Source organism: Schistocerca cancellata, chromosome 5 (genome assembly GCF_023864275.1).
Source record: "Schistocerca cancellata isolate TAMUIC-IGC-003103 chromosome 5, iqSchCanc2.1, whole genome shotgun sequence".
NCBI classification, from domain to species: domain Eukaryota; kingdom Metazoa; phylum Arthropoda; class Insecta; order Orthoptera; family Acrididae; genus Schistocerca; species Schistocerca cancellata.
Window position 1 is genome coordinate 92,492,605 of NC_064630.1, and position 25,997 is coordinate 92,518,601.

Consider the following 25,997-nt stretch of genomic DNA (forward strand, 5'->3'; position numbering starts at 1 on the left):
AAAAAAAGCCTCCCATACAGCATGGCCACTCGGAGATAGCGTATCCACAGAGACAAAAGCTCCATTGGCCTGTATACTGAGGGTCTCACCAAGGCCTTTACAGAGAGGCACAAACCTCCAGACATAGTCTGCAAACAGATCTCCCATGTAATTTCCTCTTACACCACCAAACCTGTCACCACCCCCAAGAACCAGCCACAAAGTGGTGTCCCCTTCATCACCCAGTACCACCACAGACTGAAACAACTGAACCACATCCTTCACCAGGGCACTGATTACCCGTCATCATGCCCTGAAATGAAGCACATCCAACCTGAGGTACTTCCCACCCCTCCTAAAGTGGTGTTCCATCGCCCACCCAGCCGCCACAACATCCCAGTCCATCTCTATGCCACTCCCAATCCCACCCCCTTGCCCCAAGAATCATATCCTTGTGGAAGACACAGGTGCAAAACTTGCCCAATCCACCCATCCAGCACTTCCTATTCCAGTTCTGTCACAAGTTTATCCTATCCCCTCAGGGGCCACACCTGTAAAAGCACCCATGTCAATTACTGGCTCTGCTGCAATCACTGCACAGCTTTTTGTATTGGTATGACTACCAATCAGCTCTCCGCCAGGATGAACGGCCACTGCCAAACTGTGGACAAGAGCAAAGTTAGACCAACCTGTAGCACAGCATGCAGCTGAATGCAACACACTTGATTTCATTGGCTGTTTCACTACCCAAGCCACCTGGACCCTTCCCTCCACCACCAGGTTTTTTGAACTGCACTGATGGGAGTTATCCTTACAACACGTTCTCCACTCCTGTAATTATTCCAGCCTCAACCTATAGTAAGATACTATCCCCACATGCTCCACACAACAGTTTCCACTCCCTCTGTCCTATGATTTGCTTCCCATTCTCATCTCTTACACTGTTTATTTGCAGCCCTCTGCCAACACACCCACCTGTCTTACCTTGCTCCTCTCCATTTTTGCTCCTGTTTTCTCCCCATCTCCCTGCTTCACAACCTCCTGATGCTGTGATTGTTGGCATTCTAGTCCCTGCACACTACACCAGGCAGCATTCATCTCTCCCCCCACCTGTACACAATCCCTTCCCCTTCTCCACCCCCTCCAGATTGCTGCTTGCATCCTACATGGGTGCATTCTGGCTCGAGATGCTGGAGTTGGCAGTCATCTGTGCGTGAGGTGTGACAGCTTGTGTGTGTGAATGGTATGTGTCTCTCTTTTACTCATAAAAGCTGTGGCCAAAAGCTATATGTAAGTGTCTTTTAACTGTGCCTGTCTGCAACTTGTTTTGTCTTCTTTACAGTAAATAGCAATCTGTCTTTTCCTATATTATTAATTTATCCTTATTCATTTCTATTTGTGTAAAAATTTTCCTTTTATGTTAACAAAATATTTTCTTTCAGTACAACTGATGTAGGTCATACATTATGTCATAGTAACTCTGCTGTAAAACTGTTGCATGTAACGTGATGATGAAGGACTACCTGAAGGCATCATATGGTACAACACAAACTACAATGATGATGCCTCCTTTGTATCCAGCTGTCAACATTTGTCCAGAGCCCAATTACTGAGACGGGTCCCTAGGATGACTGACAACATCACCTACACCGTATATTTGGTTCTATCATAACTTGTCATCACCAGCAAAGCTGTGCAAATACCACCACTGGCAGTACTTCCTGATTTCTGACACTTACTGTTCTGAAACACAAACTGTAACCATTATTTCACATCACTTATCCTATGTACTGTACATTGTTCATGTGATAGTGTCTGTGAGAAACAATACAAAAGAAAAAAATGAGGGCATTAACTAAAGTTTATATATTCTGTTCTACCAGTGAAAAGAGTGTAACAGATGAAGAAAGTTAAGATCGCATTTGGTTATCCTGGATCAGAGAAACCATTTGGGATTTACTGGGGAAGAATATTATGAAGACTGGTATTGGGCAACACGTAGCTCATATTAGATATTTGGCTCACTATTGTTGTAGAAGTTGAATCACACACGTCAGCTTTAACACCCTGCAGTAGCTTGACAGTATTATATACGTCAGTTACCAATGATCCGACAGCCTCATTGACCAAACTTTGGCTAGTAACTGCAAATAATAAATAACATAAAGTGCAACTGGTTGTATTAAGTAAAATAAATGATATCAGGTGATGCCACAGTTAAATGATGTAGTCAACGAAGAAGATTTCAAACAAAATGACAGCTTTATTCATTCAGTAGCTTTTTGAAATAATTAAAGGTGGTGGTCCTACATAAATTATTTAAATGATTAATAATAAAATAAATAACACAGTGAAGTTTGCTATAGTACTTTAATATGAAAATGTATCGTATTCCCCAATATGCCAGTGCACAGATGGTTGCATAGGATCTAAGATGAAACACTAGTGCTCAGCCTGGTACACCAGACTGAAGAGGGAATGCCAAAGAATGTTTCTAATGCAAGCAGACTGGGGTGAGAACACCTGTAACCACAGTGGATTTAAAACGGAATGCCAGCCCACACTTGCTCCAGACCAAAGAGGGAATACCTAAGGACGCTCCTAGCAGGAGCTGACTGCAAACAGAATGCCTGATATTGATGTTGGAGGGGGAAGAGAACAGGTATAAATACTCGACCGGTTCCACTTGACGAGCAGTCTTAGGTAGTACCTGGCAAAGATAATGAGTCACTTTGTTGAAATATCATGCAAGAACAAAGCTGATATCCAGCAGAATATGTGACACCTCAAAATGCCAAAAGATTGCAGTGAAAGTCTGATTACATCCCCCCCCCCCATACTAACTGTTCATAGGGCTCAACCCACCAACACAATTCAACTGCTGAATTTTGATTAAGTCCCACACGTCATGAATATTTTCAGAGTCCCAACAATTGTAAAAGTGTCTAGTGTGACTGCATGCTGCCCAAGTTAAACCACCATTTGGAAACTGTTTTTATGAATCCCTGAATATAACCAAATCTTCCCTCATGTAATATCAACTCTCCTTTTCTATGCCATCCCACTGGCTGCCAACTGGTCTCCAGACACCTCACCAGTGCTGCTCAGCATATAGGTCCATACCAATGGTCTGCAGTCTGTCTCCCTTCAAACTTACAGTCTTTCTTAAATCCAATGCTTAATAAAATGGAATGCTTAATAAAACTAAATGCTGAATAAATGGACCACCACATTTTGCCTTACACTATTACAATGAAAGTATTTGCAGTTATAAAAAGTACAGTTCTTTCTGGTTTTAGAGATACCAAATGACATATATTACATTCAATAATTTCCTACAAAATTATTAAAAGTGCTTCCACACAGTGTGGTATTTAAGAAACTATTAACAACTAGAGTACATGGATGAGTGATGATGTAAGCATTGTGCTGGATTCACTGATTGTGTTCATGTGGGAGACATGGTGATCTGACTCCGGTATGCACTAAATCTATGTTATAACTTAATACTAGATTGATTCTGGCTGTGTAGAAGTCACAACCAAAAGCTAGACTGCAATGCTATAGTCCGATACAATGTCTGTCATGATCAAACATAGTGCCTACTTCTGGTTATACTTTATATAATTCTCAGTTGATTTGACTGCATTCAAAAGCTAGCTTCTGTATTATTAGAGTTATCACAGATATCAGTATTTCAATAGAAGCATTATGACTGCTTTGTGATTTTGGTGTACTCAGATTAGTTCTACAATGAGTGGTTGAACTGCTATTGAGTCTTAATATGTGGGTATTACTTCACTTTTAAAAATAACAGAAGTCTCAGTTCTTAGTGCTGGCCAAACATCCTGTCCACCACAGTTCCATTAATTAGCATGGAATTACCTGCCTTGTGCTGACCAGTACTTTGGATAAACTCGCTATCTGCCTCTATAGTAGGAATTCCCCGGTGCCGCTCAAGCTAGTAGCTGGATCACCACCACCGTGGCCTGACAGTGTCTTCGTGGTCTCAAGATTTTAAGATCTTAATTTAGTTAGCTAGGTCTTCTCCAGCATATATATATATATATATATATATATATAAAATGAATATAACAGAGGGAAACATTCCATGTGGGAAAAATATATCTAAAAACAAAGATGATGTGACTTACCAAACGAAAGTGCTGGCAGGTCGATAGACACACAAACACAAACATACACACAAAATTCAAGCTTTCACAACAAACGGTTGCTTCATCAGGAAAGAGGGAAGGAGAGGGAAAGACGAAAGGATGTGGGTTTTAAGGGAGAGGGTAAGGAGTCATTCCAATCTCGGTAGCAGAAAGACTTACCTTAGGTGGAAAAACTCTTTGCCTTTACAATGTCTGCTTGTGTGTGTGTGTGTGTGTGTGTGTGTGTGTGTGCGCGCGCGCCCAAGTGTATACCTGTCCCTTTTTCCACCTAAGGTAAGTCTTTCCGCTCCTGGGATTGGAATGACTCCTTACCCTCTCCCTTAAAACCCACATCCTTTCGTCTTTCCCTCTCCTTCCCTCTTTCCTGATGAAGCAACCATGGGTTGTGAAAGCTTGAAATTTGTGTGTGTGTCTGTGTGTTTTTTTACTGTCTCCTATCAACATACCAATGCTTTCATTTGGTAAGTTATAGCATCTTTATTTTTAGATATATTTTTCCCATGTGGAATGTTTCCCTATATATATATATATCACTGTCCTTTGATAAATTATTTTATCAACAACCTTAACAAATCCTTTGAGTTTCAACACCATGAAAAAAATTTAAATTTTTCGCAAAATTAACCTTTATCATCATAGTAAGCAACAAATACAAGAAGAATTTAGCAAAAAGTAAACAATTGATTGTTTTGAAGAGATGGTCGCACTTTGGCATATAAATGTATAGTTTTATCCCAAAATTGGTCTTTATTATCATAGTAAGCAAAAAATATGAAGTTTGCAAATGGTAAACAATCAGTTGTTTTAAGGAGGCAGTTTCACTATGGAACCACTGGAACATACAGTCTTCAACCAACCATATTTTATTTGATATACTTGAATGAAAATTCACATTTTTTAGACAAAATCTGACATCTTGAAACTTCTGTGAGCTCGTAATGCCTAAAACAAGTTATAATCCTGAATATCGATCAAAAATGGGCCTAATATTTAATAAATTTTGTGTCAGATACATATTGTCTCAGTGGTTTCATTTTCAAAATACTGATAAAAGCAGCAGTACAAACTCAAATATACATTACAATAAGTTACAATATTATGGAAAGGATAGTTGCTACTCATCATATAGTGCAAATGCTGAGTCACAGATATGCACAACAAAAGGACTGTCAGAAAATAAGCTTTTGTCCAACAAAGCTTTCCTCAGATATAGACCACAGTCTATGGCTGCTGAGGCCACACTCAGATATATCAATAAGTTAGGTATACAGAACCAACAAATTAGGAAAAGATAGATTGCTAAGCAGCAGAACATAATATGCTTGATTCAGTGGCTGCTTCACTACCAAAACCACCTGGATTGTCGCTTCCATCACCAGCTTTCCTGAACTGCGCAGATGGGGTTATCCTTACAACAAGGTATCCACTCCCGTAAGTATCCCAGACTCAATCTACAGTAGCATACTGTCCCCACAACCTCACCCGACAGTTTCCACTCCCCTCTGTCCAATCATCTCCTCCACATTCTTATCTCCCACCCTCTTCATTTGCCATCCTCTGCCAACGCACCCACCCATCTTTCCCCACTCCTCTCCTTTTTCACTACCTGCCCCACAACCTCCTGATGCTACACCTGTTGGCATTCTTCTAGTCCCTGCATACGCCGCCGGATAGTGCTCCTGTCTTCCCCACCCATACACTGCTATCCCTTCCCCTTCCCCTTCCCCTTCCCCTCCCCCTCCCGTTCCTTCCTCCAGATAGCTGCTTGCATCCCACACAATAGTTGCATTCTTGGCCGAACTGCCGGAGTTCGTGGTCATGTGTGCATGAGGTGTGCTTGCTTGTGTGAATGAATATTGTGTGTGTGTGTGTGTGTGTGTGTGTGTGTGTGTGTGTGTTTTCTCTTTTTGTAATGAAGGCTGAGGATGAAAGCTTATGTGTAAATGTCTTAATTGTGTCTGTTACAACTTTGCATGTTATCTTTACGGTAAGTAGCAATCAATCATTTCCTGCATTGTTGATATTTTAACCTGGAGTTCCCATTGTTTCTCCTACAATCACTGCACCAACTGTTGTTAGAAGGACAATGTACTAGATTCATAGAAGTATCTCGGTGTGCCATTAGGAGTCTGACTCGCAGTGGCATCACTGGTCTGATGCAATGGAACCGGAACTTTGAAAAAAGTGGCTTCAGGCAGAAATCACTGGGGCTCATAGGGTTAAGAGAATTAATAACTGTAACATAGTCAGTATTGTTTTCACTGGTAAATGCTGCATTACATTTCTAACATTGTTTGTAGAGTGTTAACATCTGAAAGCCTTGTTGCAGCTAATATTTTTCTGAGAAACTTTAAGCAGTCTATTATCAGATATCTTACCTAAGTGTCATGATAATAATAAATCAGTCCTTTCATATTAATCAACTGTGACTGTTTACCACGAATCATTCTTTATTTAAAACAAACCAATTATTTAGCAAATATGTTGTTGTTGTTGTTGTTGTGGTCTTCAGTTCTGAGACTGGTTTGATGCAGCTCTTCATGCTACTCTATCCTGTGCAAGCTGCTTCATCTCCCAGTAACTACCGCAACCTACATCCTTTTGAATCTGCTTAGTGTATTCATCTCTTGGTCTCCCTCTGCGATTTTTACCCTCCATGCTGCCCTCCAATACTAAATTGGTGATCCCTTGATGCCTCAGAACATGTCCTACCAACCGATCCCTTCTTCTAGTCAAGTTGTGCCACAAACTCCTCTTCTCCCCAATCCTATTCAATACCTCATTAGTTATGTGATCTACCCATCTTATCTTCAGCATTCTTCTGTAGCACCAAATTTCAAAAGCTTCTATTCTCTTCTTGTCCAAACTGTTTATCGTCCATGTTTCACTTCCATACATGGCTACACTCCATACAAATACTTTCAGAAACGACTTCCTGACACTTAAATCTATACTCGATGTTAACAAATTTCTCTTCTTCAGAAACGCTTTTCTTGCCATTGCCAGTCTACATTTTATATCCTCCTTACTTCGACAATCATCAGTTATTTTGCTCCCCAAATAGCAAAACTCCTTTACTACTTTAAGTGTCTCATTTCCTAATCTAATTCCCTCACCATCACCTGACTTAATTAGACTACATTCCATTATCCTCGTTTTGCTTTTGTTGATGTTCATCTTATACCCTCCTTTCAAGACACTATCCATTCCATTCAACTGCACTTCAAAGTCCTTTGCTGTGTCTGACAGAATTGCAATGTCATCGGTGAACCTCAAAGTTTTTATTTCTTCTCCATGGATTTTAATACCTACTCGAAATTTTTCTTTTGTTTCCTTCACTGCTTGCTCAATATACAGATTGAATAACATTGGGGAGAGGCTACAGCCCTGTCTCACTCCCTTCCCAACCACTGCTTCCCTTTCATGTCCCTTGACTCTTATAATTGCCATCTGGTTTCTGTACAAATTGTAAATAGCCTTTAGCTCCCTGTATTTTGCCCCAGCCACCTACAGAATTTGAAAGAGAGTATTCCAGTCAACATTGTCAAAAGCTTTCTACAAATGCTAGAAATGTAGGTTTGCCTTTCCTTAATCTAGCTTCTAAGATAAGTCCTAGGGTCAGTATTGCCTCACGTGTTCCAACATTTCTACGGAATCCAAACTGATCTTCCCTGAGGTCGGTTTCTACTAGTTTATCCATTCGTCTGAAGAGAATTCACGTATTTTGCAGCCGTGACTTATTAAACTGATTGATTGATAATTTTCGCATCTGTCAACACCTGCTTTTCTTTGAGATTGGAATTATGATATTCTTCTTGAAGTCTGAGGGTATTTCACCTGTCTCATACATTTTGCTCACCAGATGGTAGAGTTTTGTCAGGACTGGCTCTCTCAAGGCCATCAGTAGTTCCAATGGAATGTTGTCTACTCCGGGGGCCTTGTTTCGACTCAGGTCTTTCAGTGTTCTATCAAACTCTTCACGCAGTATCATATCTCCCATTTCATCTTCATCTACATCCTCTTCCATTTCCATACTATTGTCCTCAAGTACATCGACCTTGTATAGACCCTCTATATACTCCTCCCACCTTTCTACTTTCCCTTCTTTGCTTAGAACTGGGTTTCCATCAGAGCTCTTGATATTCATACAAGTTGTTCTCTTTTCTCCAAAGGTCTCTCTAATTTTCCTGTAGGCAGTATGTATCTTACCCCTGGTGAGATAAGCCTCTACATCCTTACATTTGTCTTCTAGACATCCCTGCTTAGCAATTTTGCACTTCCTGTCGATCTCATTTTTGAGACGTTTGTATTCCTTTTTGCCTGCTTCATTTACTGCATTTTTATATTCTCTCCTTTCATCAATTAAGTTCAATATTTCTCCTGTTAACCAAGGATTTCTAGTAGCCCTCATCTTTTTATCCTCTGCTGCCTTCACTACTTCATCCCTTAAAGCTACACATTCTTCTTCTACTGCATTTCTTTCCCCCATTCCTGTCAATTGTTCCCTTATGCTCTGCCTGAAACTCTGTACAACATCTGGTTTAGTTAGTTTATCCAGGCCCCATCTCCTTAAATTCCCACTTTTTTGCAGTTTCTTCAGTTTTAATCTACAGTTCATAACCCATAGATTGTGGCCAGAGTCTACATCTGCCACTGGAAATGTCTTACAATTTAAAACCTGGTTCCTAAATCTCTGTCTTAACATTATATAATCTACCTGAAGCCTGTCAGTATCTCTAGGCTTCTTCCATGTATACAACCTTCTTTTATGATTCTTGAACCAAGTGTTAGCTATGATTAAGTTAGGCTCTGTGTAAAATTCTACCAGGTGGCTTCCTCTTTCATTTCTTCCGCCCAATCCACATTCACCTACTACATTTCCTTCTCTCCCTTTTCCTACTACCGAATTCTAGTCACCCTTGACTATTAAATTTTCGGTTTCCCTTCACTATCTGAATAATTTCTTTTATCTCATCATACATTTCTTCAATTTCTTCGTCATCTGCAGAGCTAGTTGGCGTATAAACTTGTACTACTCTAGAAGGTGTGGGCTTCGTGTCTACCTTGGCCACAATAATGTGTTCACTACGTTGTTTGTAGTAGCTTACCCGCATTCCTACTTTTTTATTCATTATTAAACCTACTCCTGCATTACCCCTATTTGATTTTGTATTTATAACCCTGTATTCGCCTGACCAAAAGTCTTGTTCCTCCTGCCACCGAACTTCACTAATTCTCACTATATCTAACTTTAACCTATCCCTTTCCCTTTTTAAGTTTTGTAACCTACCTGCCCGATTAAGGGATCTGACATTCCATGCTCCGATCAGTAGAATGCCAGTTTTCTTTCTCCTGATAACGGCATTCTCTTGAGTAGTCCCAGCCCAGAGATCCAAATGGGGGACTATTTTACCTCTGGAATATTTTACCCAAGAGGACGCCATCATCATTTAACCATATAGTAAAGCTGCATGCTCTCGGGAAAAATTACGGCTGTAGTTTCCCCTTGCTTTCAGCCGTTCACAGTACCAGCACAGCAAGGCCATTTGGTTAATTTTACAAGGCCAGATCAGTTAATCATCTAGACTGTTGCCCCTGCAACTACTGAAAAGGTTGCTGCTCCTCTTCAGGAACCACACATTTGTCTGGCCTCTCAACAGATACCCCTCCATTGTGGTTGCACCTAAGGTACGGCTATCTGTATCGCTGAGGCACGCAAGCCTCCCCACCAACGACAAGGTCCATGGTTCATGGGGGGGAGGTTAGCAAATATAATGTAACTGAATAGATAAAAGTATCTACTCACCAAGCAGCGGCAGGAGAATACACACACAAAAAGGATTAATTTATGCATACTTTCAGAACCAGTGGCTCCTTCTTCCAGCAGAAGAGTTAAAGGGAAAGGAAGAGGGCTGAAGGAAAAGGACTGGAGAGGTTTAGGAAAGGGGGTACAGTTTGGTAAAATCACCCAGAACTCTGGGCGAGGGGAGACTTACTGGATGGGATGAGAAGGAAAGTCTTTCCTTCCTATCACATCCGGTAAGTTTTCCCTGACCAGGGGTTCTGAGTAACTTTTACAAACTGTACCCCTTTTCCTAAGCCTTTCCAGTCCTTTTCCTTCATCCTTCTTCCTTCCCATTCAACTCTTCTGCCAGAAGAATGAGCCACTGGCTCTACAGACTTGCATAAGTTAAACCATTTTGTGTGTGTTTTCTCCTGCTGCCACTTATTGAGTAGATTTTATCTATCCAATTATATTTTATTGTCAATAATTGATTATTTTCAAAATTATTTATGGAAGCTATTTTATCTATTCCATCAACTGCAACAATGTAATCACAATATTTTTACTCCTCACTGAGGCAACAAAAGTTGCGATACGCACATATAAAGATGACAGTAATATCACATACACAAGGTATAAAAGGGCAGTGTATTCATGGAGCTGTCATTTGTTGCCAAGTGATTCGTATTAGAAGATTTATGATGTGATTAAGGCTGCACAACAGGAGTTAACAGATTTTTAATGCAGAGTGGTAGTTGGAGCTAGACGCATGGGACATTCTGCTTCAGAAATCATCATGAAATTCAGTATTCTGGGACCCACATCGTCAAGAGAGTGTTGAGAATTCCAAATTTCAGGAATTACCTCACAACATGGACAACACAGTGACCAATGGCATTCACTTAGTGTCCAAAAGCAGTGGTGTTTGTGTAGGGTTATCAGTGCTAGCAGACATGCAATACTGCATGAAATAAGTGCAGAAATTAATGTGGGATGTATGACGAACATATCCATTAGGACAGTGCAGTGAAATTTGGCATTAATGGGCTATGGCAGCAAATGAATGATGTGAGTGTCTTCGCTAACAGTGCAACATTGCCTGTAGTGCCTCTCCTGGGCTCATGACCATATCAGTTGGACCCTATATGACTGGAAAACTGTGGCCTGGTCAGATGGGTCCCAATTTCTGTTGGTAAGAGCTGATGGTAGGATCTGTGTGTGGCACAGACCCCACGAAGCCATGGACCGAAGTTGTCAACAAGGCAATGTGCAAGCTGGTGGTGGCTCCATAATGGCAAGGACTGTGTTTACATGAGATAGACCGGATCTCTGGTCCTACTGAATGGATCATTGATTGGAAATGGTTATATTCAGCTACTGGGAGACCATTTGCAGCCATTTATGGCTTTCACATTTCAAACAATGATGGAATTTTCACAGATGACAATGTGCCATATCATCTGGCACACTTGTTCACAGCTGATTCGAAGAACATTCTGGATAATTTGAGTGATTGATTTGGCCACCCATCAAACATTATGGGGCATAATGGAGAGGTCAGATGGTGCACAAAATCCTGCACTGGCAATATTTTCGCAATTATGGATGGCCATAGAGGCAACATGGCTCAATACTTCAACAGGGGACATCCAACGACTCCTTGAGTCCATGCCACATTGAGTTGTTACACTATGCCCCACAAAAGGAGGTCCAACAAGGTATTAGGAGGTACCTCAAGACTTTTGTCACCTCAGTCTGTGTCAAATATTGAGCCCCTACAGGTTGAAATGTTGAATGGTGCCTCCAACATGTGACAGACATTATCTCTGCCATTCAAGGCAACACTGTAAGAAATCATTATCTTTGGAACTTTTATCCTTCTGTTTATAAAATGCAAATATGATGAGCAGCTCACTCTTGTCCTTCCTCTTAAGAACTTCCCGACGCTAAGGTTTTTGTATTGATTATAGTTACTGTAATGATCAACAAAATAATTAATGAATGCTTAAAGTATGCATGATACTTTATTTAAAATGTGTAATCAGTGCCATGTTCCACTAATCCCAAAATCATTCATGTATTTTCAGCTGGTTAATTACTTGGTTTGGTGACGCAATGTTCGCGAGCCATCAGCATGCTACCATCTATGCATTTTCATTTCTAAAAGCTAAGCTTGCAATCTAATACTCTTTACAAATAATCATATCATTGTATCATTGTCATTATCACGCAAATCAATTCATTACACTGAAACTAATCATTAACAAGGTCTTGTGTCACCAAACTTTTCTGTTCTCTAGCAATGACTTCTGGGTCTGATGAATCATTTGCATCAAATACAGGTATTTAACCAATTGAAGGGATTAGATGAAGCATAAGAATTTTTTTCACACATTTATCCTACAGGTTACGTTTATTTCATGATTTTATTATTCTCTTGCTGTCATAAAGATGATGTGGCCTTCTTTAGCGAACATCTACTTCTCACTCTAAAAACATTTAAAAAATCCACACCAGCAAAAAAAAAAAAAAAAAAAAAAGTCAATACTACAATATCTAGGACTGAACTAAATGATAGCATTATTGTAAACACAGCACAAATATAAGACTGTTTAAATAAATTCTTCATAAATATAGAGAACACAGTAACTAAGTAAAGTAAATACCTTTAGGATTCATAAGGAAGCTGATTATCTTATAGTTCTAAATGTGTTGTGATGACGATAAGGAAGATGTCATACTATCTTTAAGAAACAAAAATTCTGCTGTGTGGGATGGGGCAGTCCATAAGGTGATGAAAGCAGTGTATCACATAGCAGCACCTTCATCAGCTCCAGTAACAATTAATCAATCTTTTGAATAGGAGTTTTTTTCTCGACATGTTGAAGTATGCAGAAGTAAGACCTCTGTTTAAGAAAGGGTCAAGAGAAGATAGAGAAAACTATCATCCTGTTTCCAATCTCCCAATCCTACCAAAAGTGCTGGAGAAAATGAGATGTGCTCTATCCATGAGTTGCTGGATACTGGTGCACACTTTAGAGAAGAGGTGAAAAAGATGATGATGCAAGAAAGGAAGACTGCCTGCAGTCAGGACTCAGACCCACGCTGGAGGCGAGCAACAGGGCAGATAAATGGCAGACTTGACAACAAGAGCAAGGCAACAGCAATCTAGGCTACAATGAAGTGTGACAAACTTTTGACACAATGCTGTCAACAGATCAAGTACGAGTTACAATCCAAATCAAGACCAGAGAGGAAAACCAATATCAAGGGAAGTTACCAGCAAGTAATCAGTAGTACAGTGGAGATAGTAATGAACACTATCAGATGAAGTACACGACTGATTGAGTGGTTGAGGTGTGGTGGTATTTATTTATGCCAGCAGCGAGGGACACTATTGGCAGGTGTACTCACAGGGCGAGACGGTGGTACACTCACTAAGCAAGTGCAGCACTGCAGTGACACTGCCCTCTATCAGCCATCGAGATCAATTTGTTCTGGTGGGCAGTCAACTTCCGTGTGGCCTGATACCCAGATTCAATATCTTATTGTGAGACATTGTATTATCGTAAGTAACCGATTTGGATCACAAACAGTAAAAACCACTGGGTGCAGCATAGAACTTCAATGAAAAGATAAGCAAAGAATATCAGAAGAGTAAAGTTGCATATTTCTTCTGCAACTTACAAGAACCTTTGAGTAAACTTTGCCTTTCTCATCTAGAAATTAGATACATGTGGGATTACAGGCAAGGTCTCAAGGTTCAATTTTAGAACTAATGCTTTTCCTATAAATTTGAAATGACTTACCAATATAAATTCCCATCAGTTCTGTTTGCAGATGATACTTTTGTTTTAATGGAAACTTATAATGAATAAAAGGTTCTGAGTTTTAGTTTGAGCACACAAACTGGTTCCAGTTAAGTGTGCAGATGCTGTATCACAAATACCCAATTCAAAATGTTTAGAGCTTAAAATAACGCATAAAGACTAACTTACAGAAGACACTGATAGTGTCAAATATCTTGGATTAAATGTGGACAATAACTTAAGCTGGAATACTGCTGTTGTCTTCCTATTAAGTAAATCACACATTTTTGCATTTGCAACACAAAATATAGTGATTACTATTGACATTAGTACACAAACAATAGCATATCATAGTTAAATTGAATCTCTCACCATGCGATAAGTAGAGTACGGTTTCTGGGAAAGTTCAAGTAGTGAATCTCTGTTATTGAAAAAGAAAACTGTCACATGCATGTGTATTTTATTTTTTATTTTACACATTTAGTCTGTAGGACCAAACTAAGGAACAAAGCTCCATGGCCATGGAATGTGTCAGTACATGAAATTACAACAGGGTAATGACAGATAAAATAAAATGTTTGTAATTCCTAACAAGATGTCAGGCTATCAGTTTATGTAAATGCAATCAACAATGTAACAAAGCAATCAGCTTGATTTTTCAAGGGACTTCTCAATAGAATACTAGGAGTAACCAATGAGGAAACTCTTCAGTTTAGATTTGAAGGTGCATTGATTACTGGTAAGATTTTTGAATTCTTGTGGTACCTTATTGATAGTGGATGGAGCAGAACATGCCTTTCTGCACAAGAGTCATGGAAATGCAGACTGGATTTCAGCCAAGTACTAACCGAGTTAATGCTGCTAATTCTTGGGAATAAACTGATTATGTTAACATGTGCCCATATGGCCACTCCGAAAATTTTGAAACTTATAAACTGTTATAATCGAAGGTGCAGAGTCACCGTAATGTTTATCAAGCTTCTCTTTAGTCTCCTGAGGCATTTTGCCTTTCATAAAGTAATATTTAATCACCACATGAAATTCTTTTTTGTCCATTTTTTGACAATCACTTGACTTCCTTGATTCACACAAATGCCAAACACAAAGAAATAGACCAATATGGCTGAAACTGTGTGCATTCTTTCCAAAGATGCTACTAACTAAACATGACCTCGGTATGTGCCAGTGGTGCCATCTCTTGGACTTTGCATTGACTTTTCAAACGCCTCTTGTACAACCAGAGAAAGGGAACATTTGAGTTTTATGTGAAATCCTAACCACACATTTCTGGCAATTCCTCAAATTGTTGAGAGGTGAAGGGTATATTAAAACGAAGACTTTAAAATATGTTTTTTCAAAATAAATAAAATTCACCGACAGCCATATACTTTAAGATATTTTATTTTGTTCTGAAAGCAACCAGTTTTGGCATTTCATTTTGCCATCTTCAGGCCTCATATGCTTCTATCCAAATAAAGGAACTTTGCATGAAGCAAATTTATAATGATTGGAATTCATGATATCCAGTGATTTATGGCATTATACGACAAGTTTGTTTATTTGGATAGACGTGTATGGGGCCTGATGGTAGTAAAATGAAATGCCGAAACTTGTTGCTTTCAGAACAAAATAAAATATATGAAAGTATATGGCTGTTGGTGAATTTTATTGACATTGAAAATTACTTAGCAGCCAATGTCCCCTGGCCCTGATGGACCAACAGAGATTGAAAAACATGTGGTCAGGCCAAGATTCGAACCGATGACCTCTCAGTTTCCAGGTAAGCATCTCTCCACAAGACTACTAACCCCAATATGGCAATTCACAATCTTAAGACTAGTATTTACTTTTGCGATAAACCTCAGGCCTATTTTCATTTGTGTTAATTACAGAACAAATTCAGCCATTCCAGACTGATCAACACTTTTTTAAAAGAAAGTGGACAAGAGCATTTGTAGAAGAAAAAGTAATTCCAGCTTTAAAAACTAGTAAAATAGTAACCAAGGAATCATACAGAATATCCTCTTAGAGGGAAGGTAGTCTAAAAATGTAGTACACAATTTAATACTGATGTTTGCAGTTCACTTTTCATGTATAAAATTAGCTTTTCATGAAGGCATGAGTTTATTCTCTTCCTGGCTTTCCCTTATTTTTAAAAGAAATTCTCTCAGCACGTCGCATGTTACCAGAATGATACCATTCCAAAATGTTGGATTGGAAGAGGATATCAGAAGATGAACTTCATCGCCAGTGGCCTTCCTGGTCTCCAGACCTCACACTTTGTGACTTACCTGTGGGGTTATGTAAAAGACCACAGCCTGGATCCGACAGCAGCCTACTAGCTTCAAGGATGGAATCGACTGGTTAGTGCCGCAATGGGATAAATGTGCCAACAGTTTTGGCGACTATTTTTGAGTACGTGTACTGTGTATAATTACATTTTTGAGTTAATAAAATTGTTACTGTTATTTCGCACTAGTGACCGGGTTTCATTTGAGTGCCCCCTTATATTTTATACAAATCTGATAACTCAACAATTACTTCATACCAGAGGAAAACCAAGAAAAATTTTCATCTATTGAGCACAAAGCATAAGTCAGTTGCAGTGGATGAACAAAGACAGACTAAACTCCCTGAAACTGGGAGCTGCTACAATTCCATTAAATCTGGAATTGACATTCTAGATCAGATGTCTCGTCTGTACACTGTCAAGTTTGGCTGCTGCAGATGGTCTTTACGTGTGTTTTACAATGTCTTAGACCTTACTAGACTCAACGCCTGGATCCTTTACACAGAGACAACAGAAGAAAAAGCTAGCCAGTGAATGTTTGTTTTAAAATTAGTGGAAGAACTCTCCTCTGTATGTACAATCAAAGAAAGGACCTGTTCATACATTCATTGCAATCACTGAAATACATAAGGTACCGGTGCAGAACGAGATAAATGTGCCAACAGTTTTGGTGACTATCTGCCCGATAAGAGGATGTGAAAGTTAGAACACAACTAAAAATCTGCATGTGCACTGCAGGAAATTCGTATGTGGTCCATTTGCTGGAAGTGTTCAGTATGCGTGTGCAGAGTGTTCCGATAAAGAAAGTGACTGAAAGATGTCAGATAGAAAAAAAAAATTATTTTCTTACTATTGCTACAGAAATTTGTTGCCATTTTCTTTATTTTTCATATTAAATATATGTTTATGACCTGTTTGGGGCTTTGACTGAGTACAAGTCATGAAGATAAAAAAATTAATGTTTATTTGAATTAGTAGGTTCAGTTTGAATTGATTTTGTATTAACAATGTATTCTTCACTTTATTGTGAAAACACACACACACACACACACACACACACACACACACTCACTCTCTCTGCAGTCTCAGGCAACTGAAGCTACACTTAGTTGCCCGAGACTTCAGTCATGTGTGTGTGTGTGTGTGTGTGTGTGTGTGTGTGTGTGTGTGTGTGTGTAGTCTAATTTTCACAAAGGCCTTACTGGCCAAAAGTTATATTTGTGACAGTTTTTGCTGTGCTATCTGCAACTCAGCATCCCCACTATATGGTGAGTAGCAACTTTCCTTTTCACAGTATTGTTACATTCCATACTGGATTTTCCATTGTTTTATATTCTTTACTTCGATTTTTTTTATTTAGTTAAATATACTCTCTATAGAAATTTTCAAGCTTAACACATTTGTACGGTAAGCATAATGCACTACTGACCTATAAGAAGTAAAACTGAAAACAAAGAAGAAAAAGTTCAAAAAACCTCAAAACGAGGCAATGCCGGTCCTCCTCGTGTAAAAGATGTCACCCATTTCCTAGATCGTTTGAAAAATATACCTGTCCCCCTCCCATCACACACCTTGATTGTCACTATTGATGCCACATCCCTCAATACCAACAGCCTCCACGTAAATGTTCTGTCTGCTGCTGAACATTTCGTCAGTCAGCACCCACCTGATTCAAAACCTATGACATCCTTCCTGATCACCTCCATCAACTTTATACTTAACAACTACTTCGTCTTTGAGTGGCAGACATAAAAACAGATCAGGGGTATGGCCATGGGGACTAGGATGGCTAGTTCCAATGCCAACCTTTCCATGGGTCACTTTGAGGGAGCTTCAGTCCATGATTGGTTTAAATACATTGATGACATCTTTGCAATATGGGCTCTTGGTGACACTTACCTGTTAAAAGTCCTGAAATCTCTAAATACATTCTCCCATTTAAACTTCACATGGTCCTATTCCGAATCCCCCATCACTTTCCTTGATGTTGATCTCATCCTCACTAAAGGATAGCTACACACTTCTGACCACATTAAACATACTAACAAACAACAGTACTTACATTTTGACAGTTGCCATCCTTTCCATGTCAGACGTTCCCTCTCATGCAGCCTTGGCATTTAGGCAAATGTGTTTGTTCAGATGCAGACTCTTTACAGCAATACACAGCTATTTTCACCCCAGCCTTCACTGGGTGTAATTATCCCACCAGCCTAGTTCAGAAGATTTCCTGGATTATCATATTCACTCCTGGCACTGCTGTTGTTGTTGTTGTTGTTGTTGTTGTTGTTGTTGTCTTCAGTCCTGAGACTGGTTTGATGCAGCTCTCCAGGCTACTCTATCCTGTGCAAGCTGCTTCATCTCCCAGTAACTACCACAACCTACATCCTTCTGAATCTACTTGGTGTATTCGTCTTGGTCTCCCTCTACGATTTTTACCCCCCACGCTGCCCTCTGATACTAAATTGGTGATCCCTTGATGCCTCAGAACATGTCCTACCAACCGATCCCTTCTTCTAGTAAAGTTGTGCCACAAAATTCTCTTCTCCCCAATCCTATTCAATACTTCCTCATTAGTTATGTGATCTACCCATCTAATCTTCAGCATTCTTCTGTAGCACCACATTTCAAAAGCTTCTATTCTCTTCTTGTCCAAACTATTTATCGTACGTTTCACTTCCATACATGGGTACACTCCATACAAATACTTTCAGAAACGACTTCCTGACACTTAAATCTATACTCGATGTTAACAGATTTCTCTTCTTCAGAAACGCTTTCCTTGCCATTGCCAGTCTACATTTTATATCCTCTCCACTTTGATCATCATCAGTTATTTTGCTCCCCAAACAGCAAAACTCCTTTACTACTTTAAGTGTCTCATTTCCTAATTTAATTCCCTCAGCATCATCCGACTTAATTCGACTACATTCCATTATCCTCGTTTTGCTTTTGTTGATGTTCATCTTATATCCTCCTTTCAAGACACTATCCATTCCGTTCAACTGCTCTTCCAAGTCCTTTGCTGTCTCTGACAGAATTACAATGTCATCAGCAAACCTCAAAGTTTTTATTTCTTCTCCATGGATTTTAATACCTACTCCGAATTTTTCTTTTGTTTCCTTCACTGCTTGCTCAATATACAGATTGAATAAGATTGGGGAGAGGCTACAACCCTGTCTCACTCCCTTCCCAACCGCTGCTTCCCTTTCATGCCCCTCGACTCATAACTGCCATCTGGTTTCTGTACAAATTGTAAATAGCCTTTCACTCCCTGTATTTTACCCCTGCCACCTTCAGAATTTGAAAGAGAGTATTCCAGTCAACTTTGTCAAACACTTTCTCTAAGTCTACAAGTGCTTGGAACGTAGGTTCGCCTTTCCTTAATCTAGCTTCTAAGATAAGTCGTAGGGTCAGTATTGCCTCACGTGTTCCAATATTTCTATGGAATCCAAACCGATCTTCCCCATCCAAAAATAACTTAAGAGCACACTATGTGTCAATCAGTATTATCCTGGTCTTTAATGTATTATTAGCTACTTGAACAAGACCATGACTTCCTAAAATCAAACCCTGAATTATGTCCATTCTGTCTGCCCTTTTCCCCTTTACACCTAGAACAGCTGTTTCTCACCCTCCCATCTCCACAATATCCTTGTCAGACCCCACGCTGCTCCTGCACCCACTTCCCTACCCTATGGCTCCCATCCCCGTGACCGTCCCCACTGCAAGATTTGCCCTAACCACCGCCCCCCTACTACCACCTGCAACTGGCAAAACACAATATCAAAGGGAGAGCCACCTGCGAAATTATAAGTCATATACTGGCTGTTATGTAAACACTATTCAGCCTTTCACGTGACTACCACCAAGTTATCAGTTACGATATAGGCAGAGGATGTTACCAGCAACAAACAGTATCCTGTTGCAGAGCATGCTCTACAACGTGACAGTCGTGACCTCAATGCCTGTTTCACCACATGAGCCATCTGGATTCTTCCCCCGGACAGCAGTTTCTCAGAACACTGCAGGTGGGAACTACTGCTACAACATGTCCTTGGTTCTGGCCTTAATTTCTTCCATGTCAGCATTTATTCACAGTAACTACTTCTTTCTGGACTCCATTTTAGTTTCCTACACCTTTCATTTTCTGACTGGTTTATTTTTCTCCATCCCCTCCCATTTCTATTACATACAATGCACTTAGCTTCTCATTCTTATTAATTCATGCACGATGTTTCAGTTGTAATCTCTGTCTCATATTATGCTGTCTTCCACATTTAATCTCTCTAGTTTCCAAATCTCATCTGTTGCAGTCCCCAACAATCAAGTCTTTCCTTATCATCCCGTCCGATTAGTCTCCCCCCGACACGGGGTTCTGGCTGACTTTTACAAACACTAGCCCATTTCCTTAATCTCTCCAGTCCTTTTCATTCTCCCTGCTTCCTTCCCTTCAGCCCTTCTGCCAGAAGGAGCCACTGGATCCAAAAGCTCGCACACTAAAAACTTTTGTTTAGATGCATTTTTTAATTGAACTAACTACAGTATATTGTGAAAAACTGATTATTTTGTTTGTTATATATATTGTTGCAGCCACATGTAGTAAGCGTTGCTTCACGCAGTGGAGAATGGTGAAACAGAGGCACGCTGGTGACCGAGGCGTTGTGAAGTACGCAGGCACAGATAGCCTTGCTGACAGCAGCAGTCTACAAACAGACTGACGCAAGGATACACACAGACTGAGCGCCGAGTGAAGCCTGGAGAGTGCTGAGTAAGGGGAAGTGAGCCAGCACGCTAAGTTACGCTGCAATATACTGTGGGAGTAATAACAAAAAGCTACCACCGAGGGTAAAAAACGTCGTCCTGCTGGATATAAATAGTGGAGCGCAGGCAGCAACAAACAGAAGCCATTAGGAAGCAGTTCGGATCTGAGGACGGACGTGGTCCATGTCCGAATGTTCTATCTTCATAGGTGACGATTCTGGAAGTTTGTTCCGGCTCGCAGGAGTCATCCATTCGACACCAGATGTCAACTTCAGTTTTGGAGGTTGGCCCGAGTTTGGTCAGCACCATGGCGAGAACTTCCAGCAGGACCGGCCGCAGTGCGGTCTTGGTCACAGGCGCCCCCAGGAACTGACGCCCGGACTTCACGGCAGCCCAGCCCCACGGCTCGTGGTCCATCCATGACAGGTCCTCGCGGACATCACAACTGACAGCTTCCCAGCCGCCGGTGCAGTAGGCATCAGCAGCTGACCTCGCAGCGACGCGGCTCTGTGGGCATGACATACTGGGGCGCCGAGTTCATCTCAACCACAGGCCATCCTGGCTTCAGCAGAGCACTGGTGGCCTGAGGCTCCCGAATGTGATCAGCGGTACGCGTTGTGCACATTGTTGGGGAATCGACACAGCAGCAGCCAAGCGGAGGGATCCGCAGGACTGGGCAGCGACAACGAGGGAGAAATTGTAAAGAAAGTTCAATAAATAATTGTAAAATTCTACGCCGTCTCAGTCTTTGGCACAGCCACTGTGTCTGCTGCTAACAAGTGGTGCAGAAGTCGTAACAATATTTTATTTCTGTAATTTCAAAACAACAAAATTTATGGTGAGTACGCATTGATATACATCTGTTTCCTTTAGTAGCACCAGCTACTTTTTTAATGCTTTTGAATGGCTTGAAAACATTTATAGTGTGTAGATGGGAGGAAGCTTCAAAACTTGCTTCATAATCTATGAAGTGACAAACATTCAGAGTAACTAGTTCCAGCTTAACAGTATTAATAGTTTAAGTTACACTTGGCAGTATACTATTGGTAGCTTGCTTGCAATAAAAACACTTGCCATTAAAATCAAGTATGGTGACACGATGCAACTTGGGTGTTTATTATAACAAGTATTTTTTTAAACAAATATGCTGCTCTCCACAACCACATTGCAAATGTGTTTCTGTTTATGTTAATAGGTTTAAGCAAGGATAATACATTGGTTTCTTGTCATATCTTCAGCAGGTACCAACAGAATGTCTTTCTCTGATGTGGTAAAGCACAAGATGAACCTGAAATGAAATTTTCCACAAATATGCCATTCACATATGCTCAGATTCTTTCATTGATTTACATACATCTCAGCAAAAATATGAGACTGCAGGTGGGAAATGAGATGATGAACATGATACCCAAGTTTGCCAGGAACAACTCTTTTATTGCAGTTATTCTTTGTTGCAGTAGAAAACTTATGAATTTATGGGAGAACAAGTTGCTAGAACTTACAAACTGTTTTTAATATAGCAAGTTAAGTCTGACTGCATATAAATAATTTAGAAGTAAAGGAGGCCACTTAGCAAACAGCAGAAGCATTGTCATCGACAGGCACACATGAAAGACTTCACTAGCAGTGTGGCACCCCTCCACTTGATTACAGTAGGCTGAGTGCTATCTGGCAAGTGGGCATGAAGAGGCGCGAGTTGCATGGGCACGGGGTAGTGAGTGCACCATTCACATCTCTGTCTGGGCATTCCGGATGTGTCTTGCATGGTGGGTGGGGCTGGGTATGCTCTCATCATAGTATCACTACGACTGGATTGTGTGCTGCACTCTGCTGTTATTCTTCATTCATATTGACGAGATTCTCCTGAATCCTTATGCCAATGGATTATTTATAGTTCTGTCCCAACAGACAGTTGCTCAGCACAGCAGCTTTGTGTTTTGAAAGTCAAAGTTGTGATCTTCTATGATACTATGCTCTGCTAAGAATTCTCCATGTGTCCTATTATTACCTGCCTGATGCGCTCCTCACAGTGTTTATGAATACAGCACTGTATTCAGCCAATGTACTGGTGGCCACTCCTCCTGTTGGTGTACTACCATGAAATTGTGACAATTAGCCTTTTGAAATGACAATAGTGGTCACTATGTTCAGATGCAATTTAAAAATGGGATAACCCTTTTAAAACTGGGTGATGCTAAGAAAAATTTCTTTTCTACAATTCTGTCACACTATTTGTGTTAAAAAATGAAGCTGATGTAATTGTTGTTCACTCCTTCAGAATTCATTACTTAACATATATATAACGAATCACCTCTCAACCCTGAGATTATGGGAACTCTTCTCCATCTTTAATGTCCTGCCTCTTCTGGTCAGGCTTAAGCTTTGTATAAAAAGTTTATATTTATAGTTCAGTATCAGTCGTGTCATTTCACTCATTGGCTAAATTTCATCATCGGAACATTTAACCAGTTCTATTTCTTGTCTTGACCAGTTGTCTTTGATCAGGTTCAACTGCAATCAAAATTTAACCAGCTGCACTTTGGTGCTTCGTTTGACTGTATGGACCTTCAAAGAATAGCTATACAAAAACTAAATTCTGCCAATTATGCACTTCACACATTATTCAATGCTGAAAGCACATGCTCTTATTATTACGTTTAAAGCTGGCTCCTTTAATAACTTCAATGTTGTATTTATGTTTCTCCTTTTGTTTTAATAATAACTGAATAAGTAAAGTTATAAACAAGATTTAAAAATTTCAACAAAGTATATTGCTGGAAATACAATCCTTACAGAACAGTTAGTGAAATTTTGACTAGTTCCACATTCATTGGCTGACAGGCTTAAAACAACTGTAAGTTTTTCAAAAAATTCATTATCCAAGTTCAGCTATCTTTCCACAGAATTGCATGCATAGAGTTACAGCTAAATTATATACATTATTACTTTTCATAACAAATATGATGATTGACTGATATACTCACTTATATCAATACAACAACAGCTTGACATAACTCACTCTTGTGACAATAAGAGTTTAAAATGTTCCTTGATTTGTAGCATTTAAGTAACACTAATAAAAAAATAATTTCTCAATGAATCTTAATCTATATTTTAAAATAATAGATGTTAAAATGACTTATTAAAAATTATAGCACTGAGACTCGAGAAATAGTCTTTCACTGATGTGGAGAATAATATTGCGTAAACAGATTTACTGAAGGCCCATTCAATACACTGTGAAATGCTTAAGGTTCACTTTTTAAAAAACATACAGTTCTTGCCTGATGTTACAAAATATCTACACTTCACTGGCAGCACAAAATGTGTTGAGTACATGTAATATTTCAATGCAAAATTGTAGTATACAATATTTACAGAAGCGAAGTAATACCTTACATATAAATGTTTCTTGAAAAAATATTAGACTGTAAATACTTTTACAATGGCATTAAATGTCCAGCTGCCACATTGTTTCTTATCTACAATCCAGACATAAGGAAAAAACTTCACATCTAAAAAATCTGCAGACTGGTACATTAACGTGAAAAAAAATCACAATGAAAGATTAACACAATAAGTTCACAAGCAACAAAAAGCCACAGTGTGTGTGTATAAAATAATGGATAAGTGTATAAGCTTCTTTCGTAAGTCCCATCACAAAGTTAAAATAAATTAACTTACATCACATAGCTGCCTACCTGTAAAATAGGTAGTAACATATCACTATTCTGAGGTTCTGAAATTGGCATGTTAACAACATAGTCTCCCTTTCCTTATAAAAATGAACTAATTAAATAACACTGAGCTAGGGTCTTCATTATCCATTTGTTTTAGATGCCTCAGTACATCCTTCTTTGTGATGACACCAAGCAACCGTCTGCAGGGAGATAGAGAAGAAGAGAAGAAGAGAAAAACCAATAGTTAGTACTGATAAACAAAGTCATTATATGTAATATTCAAAGCCAATTACAAAACACTGAAGATACATATAAAGAATGTGTTGCTGGCACTATAAAATATTGAACATATTTTTTTGCACTTATAGATTAGTTTATTTTTAATCCAAGTTGTCTTCTTTGGAAGCACTATGGTGATGTGTGTGTTTAGAGGCAATGTGAGACAGTGAATCTGTTCAGAATGAGTGTGAAACATTGTTCCGCTCTCCTTCCAGTTTGACAAGATTCTCTTTAGATGTTTACGGTCTGCTCTGCAACAAATTTTTTACACTGTTAACATGCAAACATTTCTAGTGTTAATATTTCCTGTGTGCTGAATACTGAGCAAAGGTCTTTGGAATGAATGGTTCTGCAATTCCTCCAACTGTAATTCAGTTGCAACATGTATCTTAAATTTTAACAGGGTTCATCAGTTGTAATAATATCTTTTACACATGATTACGTGTGTGTGTGTGTGTGTGTGTGTGTGTGTGTGCGCGTGTGTGTTCATAAAACCTGAACTACTTCCTGCAGATTTTTCACTTTTTTACTTTGACTGCTACCACTAACATGTCAAATAGAGGAACCTTTTGGTCAACAGAGTGCACTGAATGTAGAAACTAAAACTGACAATCTGGGTGTACAACAATTCTATTTCCAGTTAAAGGATAACAGTTATGACTTTACCCATTGTGTGTGACAAGCGTCTGTCTCAATCCGAGTTTGCGGAACATGTCAACAACAGTCTCCATCGGAGTCTGATCCGTAATGGTGATTGGTGCCATATCAAGTATCTTCTTCAGTTTCAATGGAGGAGGCCCCGTTGTCTGGACTGGAGTCTGACTTGTAAACAGTACAAGAGACTGAGCACAAATGCCTTCTTGAGTTCTTTTAGCATTCGCTGCACAAAGAGAACAAATAAGTGAGGCACAATGCTCTAATTTCTGGAAGTATGAAACAGTTGAACACAAAAAGATGTAGACTTACAAATGGCAAGGTTAAGATCCCTCCTTAGCACAAATCCTACCAAGTATTGTGATTCTCTTGATACGACTACAGGGAAACCATTGTGTTCTGTTTCTCTGAGAAGACTTTCAACATCTTCTACAGTCATAGAATCCTGAGTTAAGACACTCAGTGTTTCATTTCGCCTGGAAAATAAAGTATTAATGGAATGATCAACAGATGACAGACAACACTTTAAGGTCACTTTAAGTATGTCTGGCATACCAAAGTTCACTGTATTTATTAAGAAAC

The 25,997-nt window shown here is 39.5% G+C and overlaps 1 protein-coding gene across 4 annotated transcripts in view; it reads right to left on the reverse strand.

Annotated features, from left to right (window-relative positions):
• Positions 1–23,550: 23,550 nt before the first annotated feature.
• LOC126189022 (H(+)/Cl(-) exchange transporter 4) overlaps positions 23,551–25,997 on the reverse strand; it is a 163,247-nt gene continuing 160,800 nt past the window's right edge. For all 4 annotated transcript variants that reach the window (XM_049930843.1, XM_049930842.1, XM_049930844.1 and 1 more), the window contains 3 exons: positions 25,728–25,891; positions 25,428–25,641; positions 23,551–24,682 (listed from right to left, as the gene is read on the reverse strand). In XM_049930843.1, the coding sequence (XP_049786800.1) occupies positions 24,592–24,682; positions 25,428–25,641; positions 25,728–25,891 (469 nt within the window). In that variant the 3' untranslated portion in view covers positions 23,551–24,591. The remainder of the gene's footprint in view (positions 24,683–25,427; positions 25,642–25,727; positions 25,892–25,997) is intronic.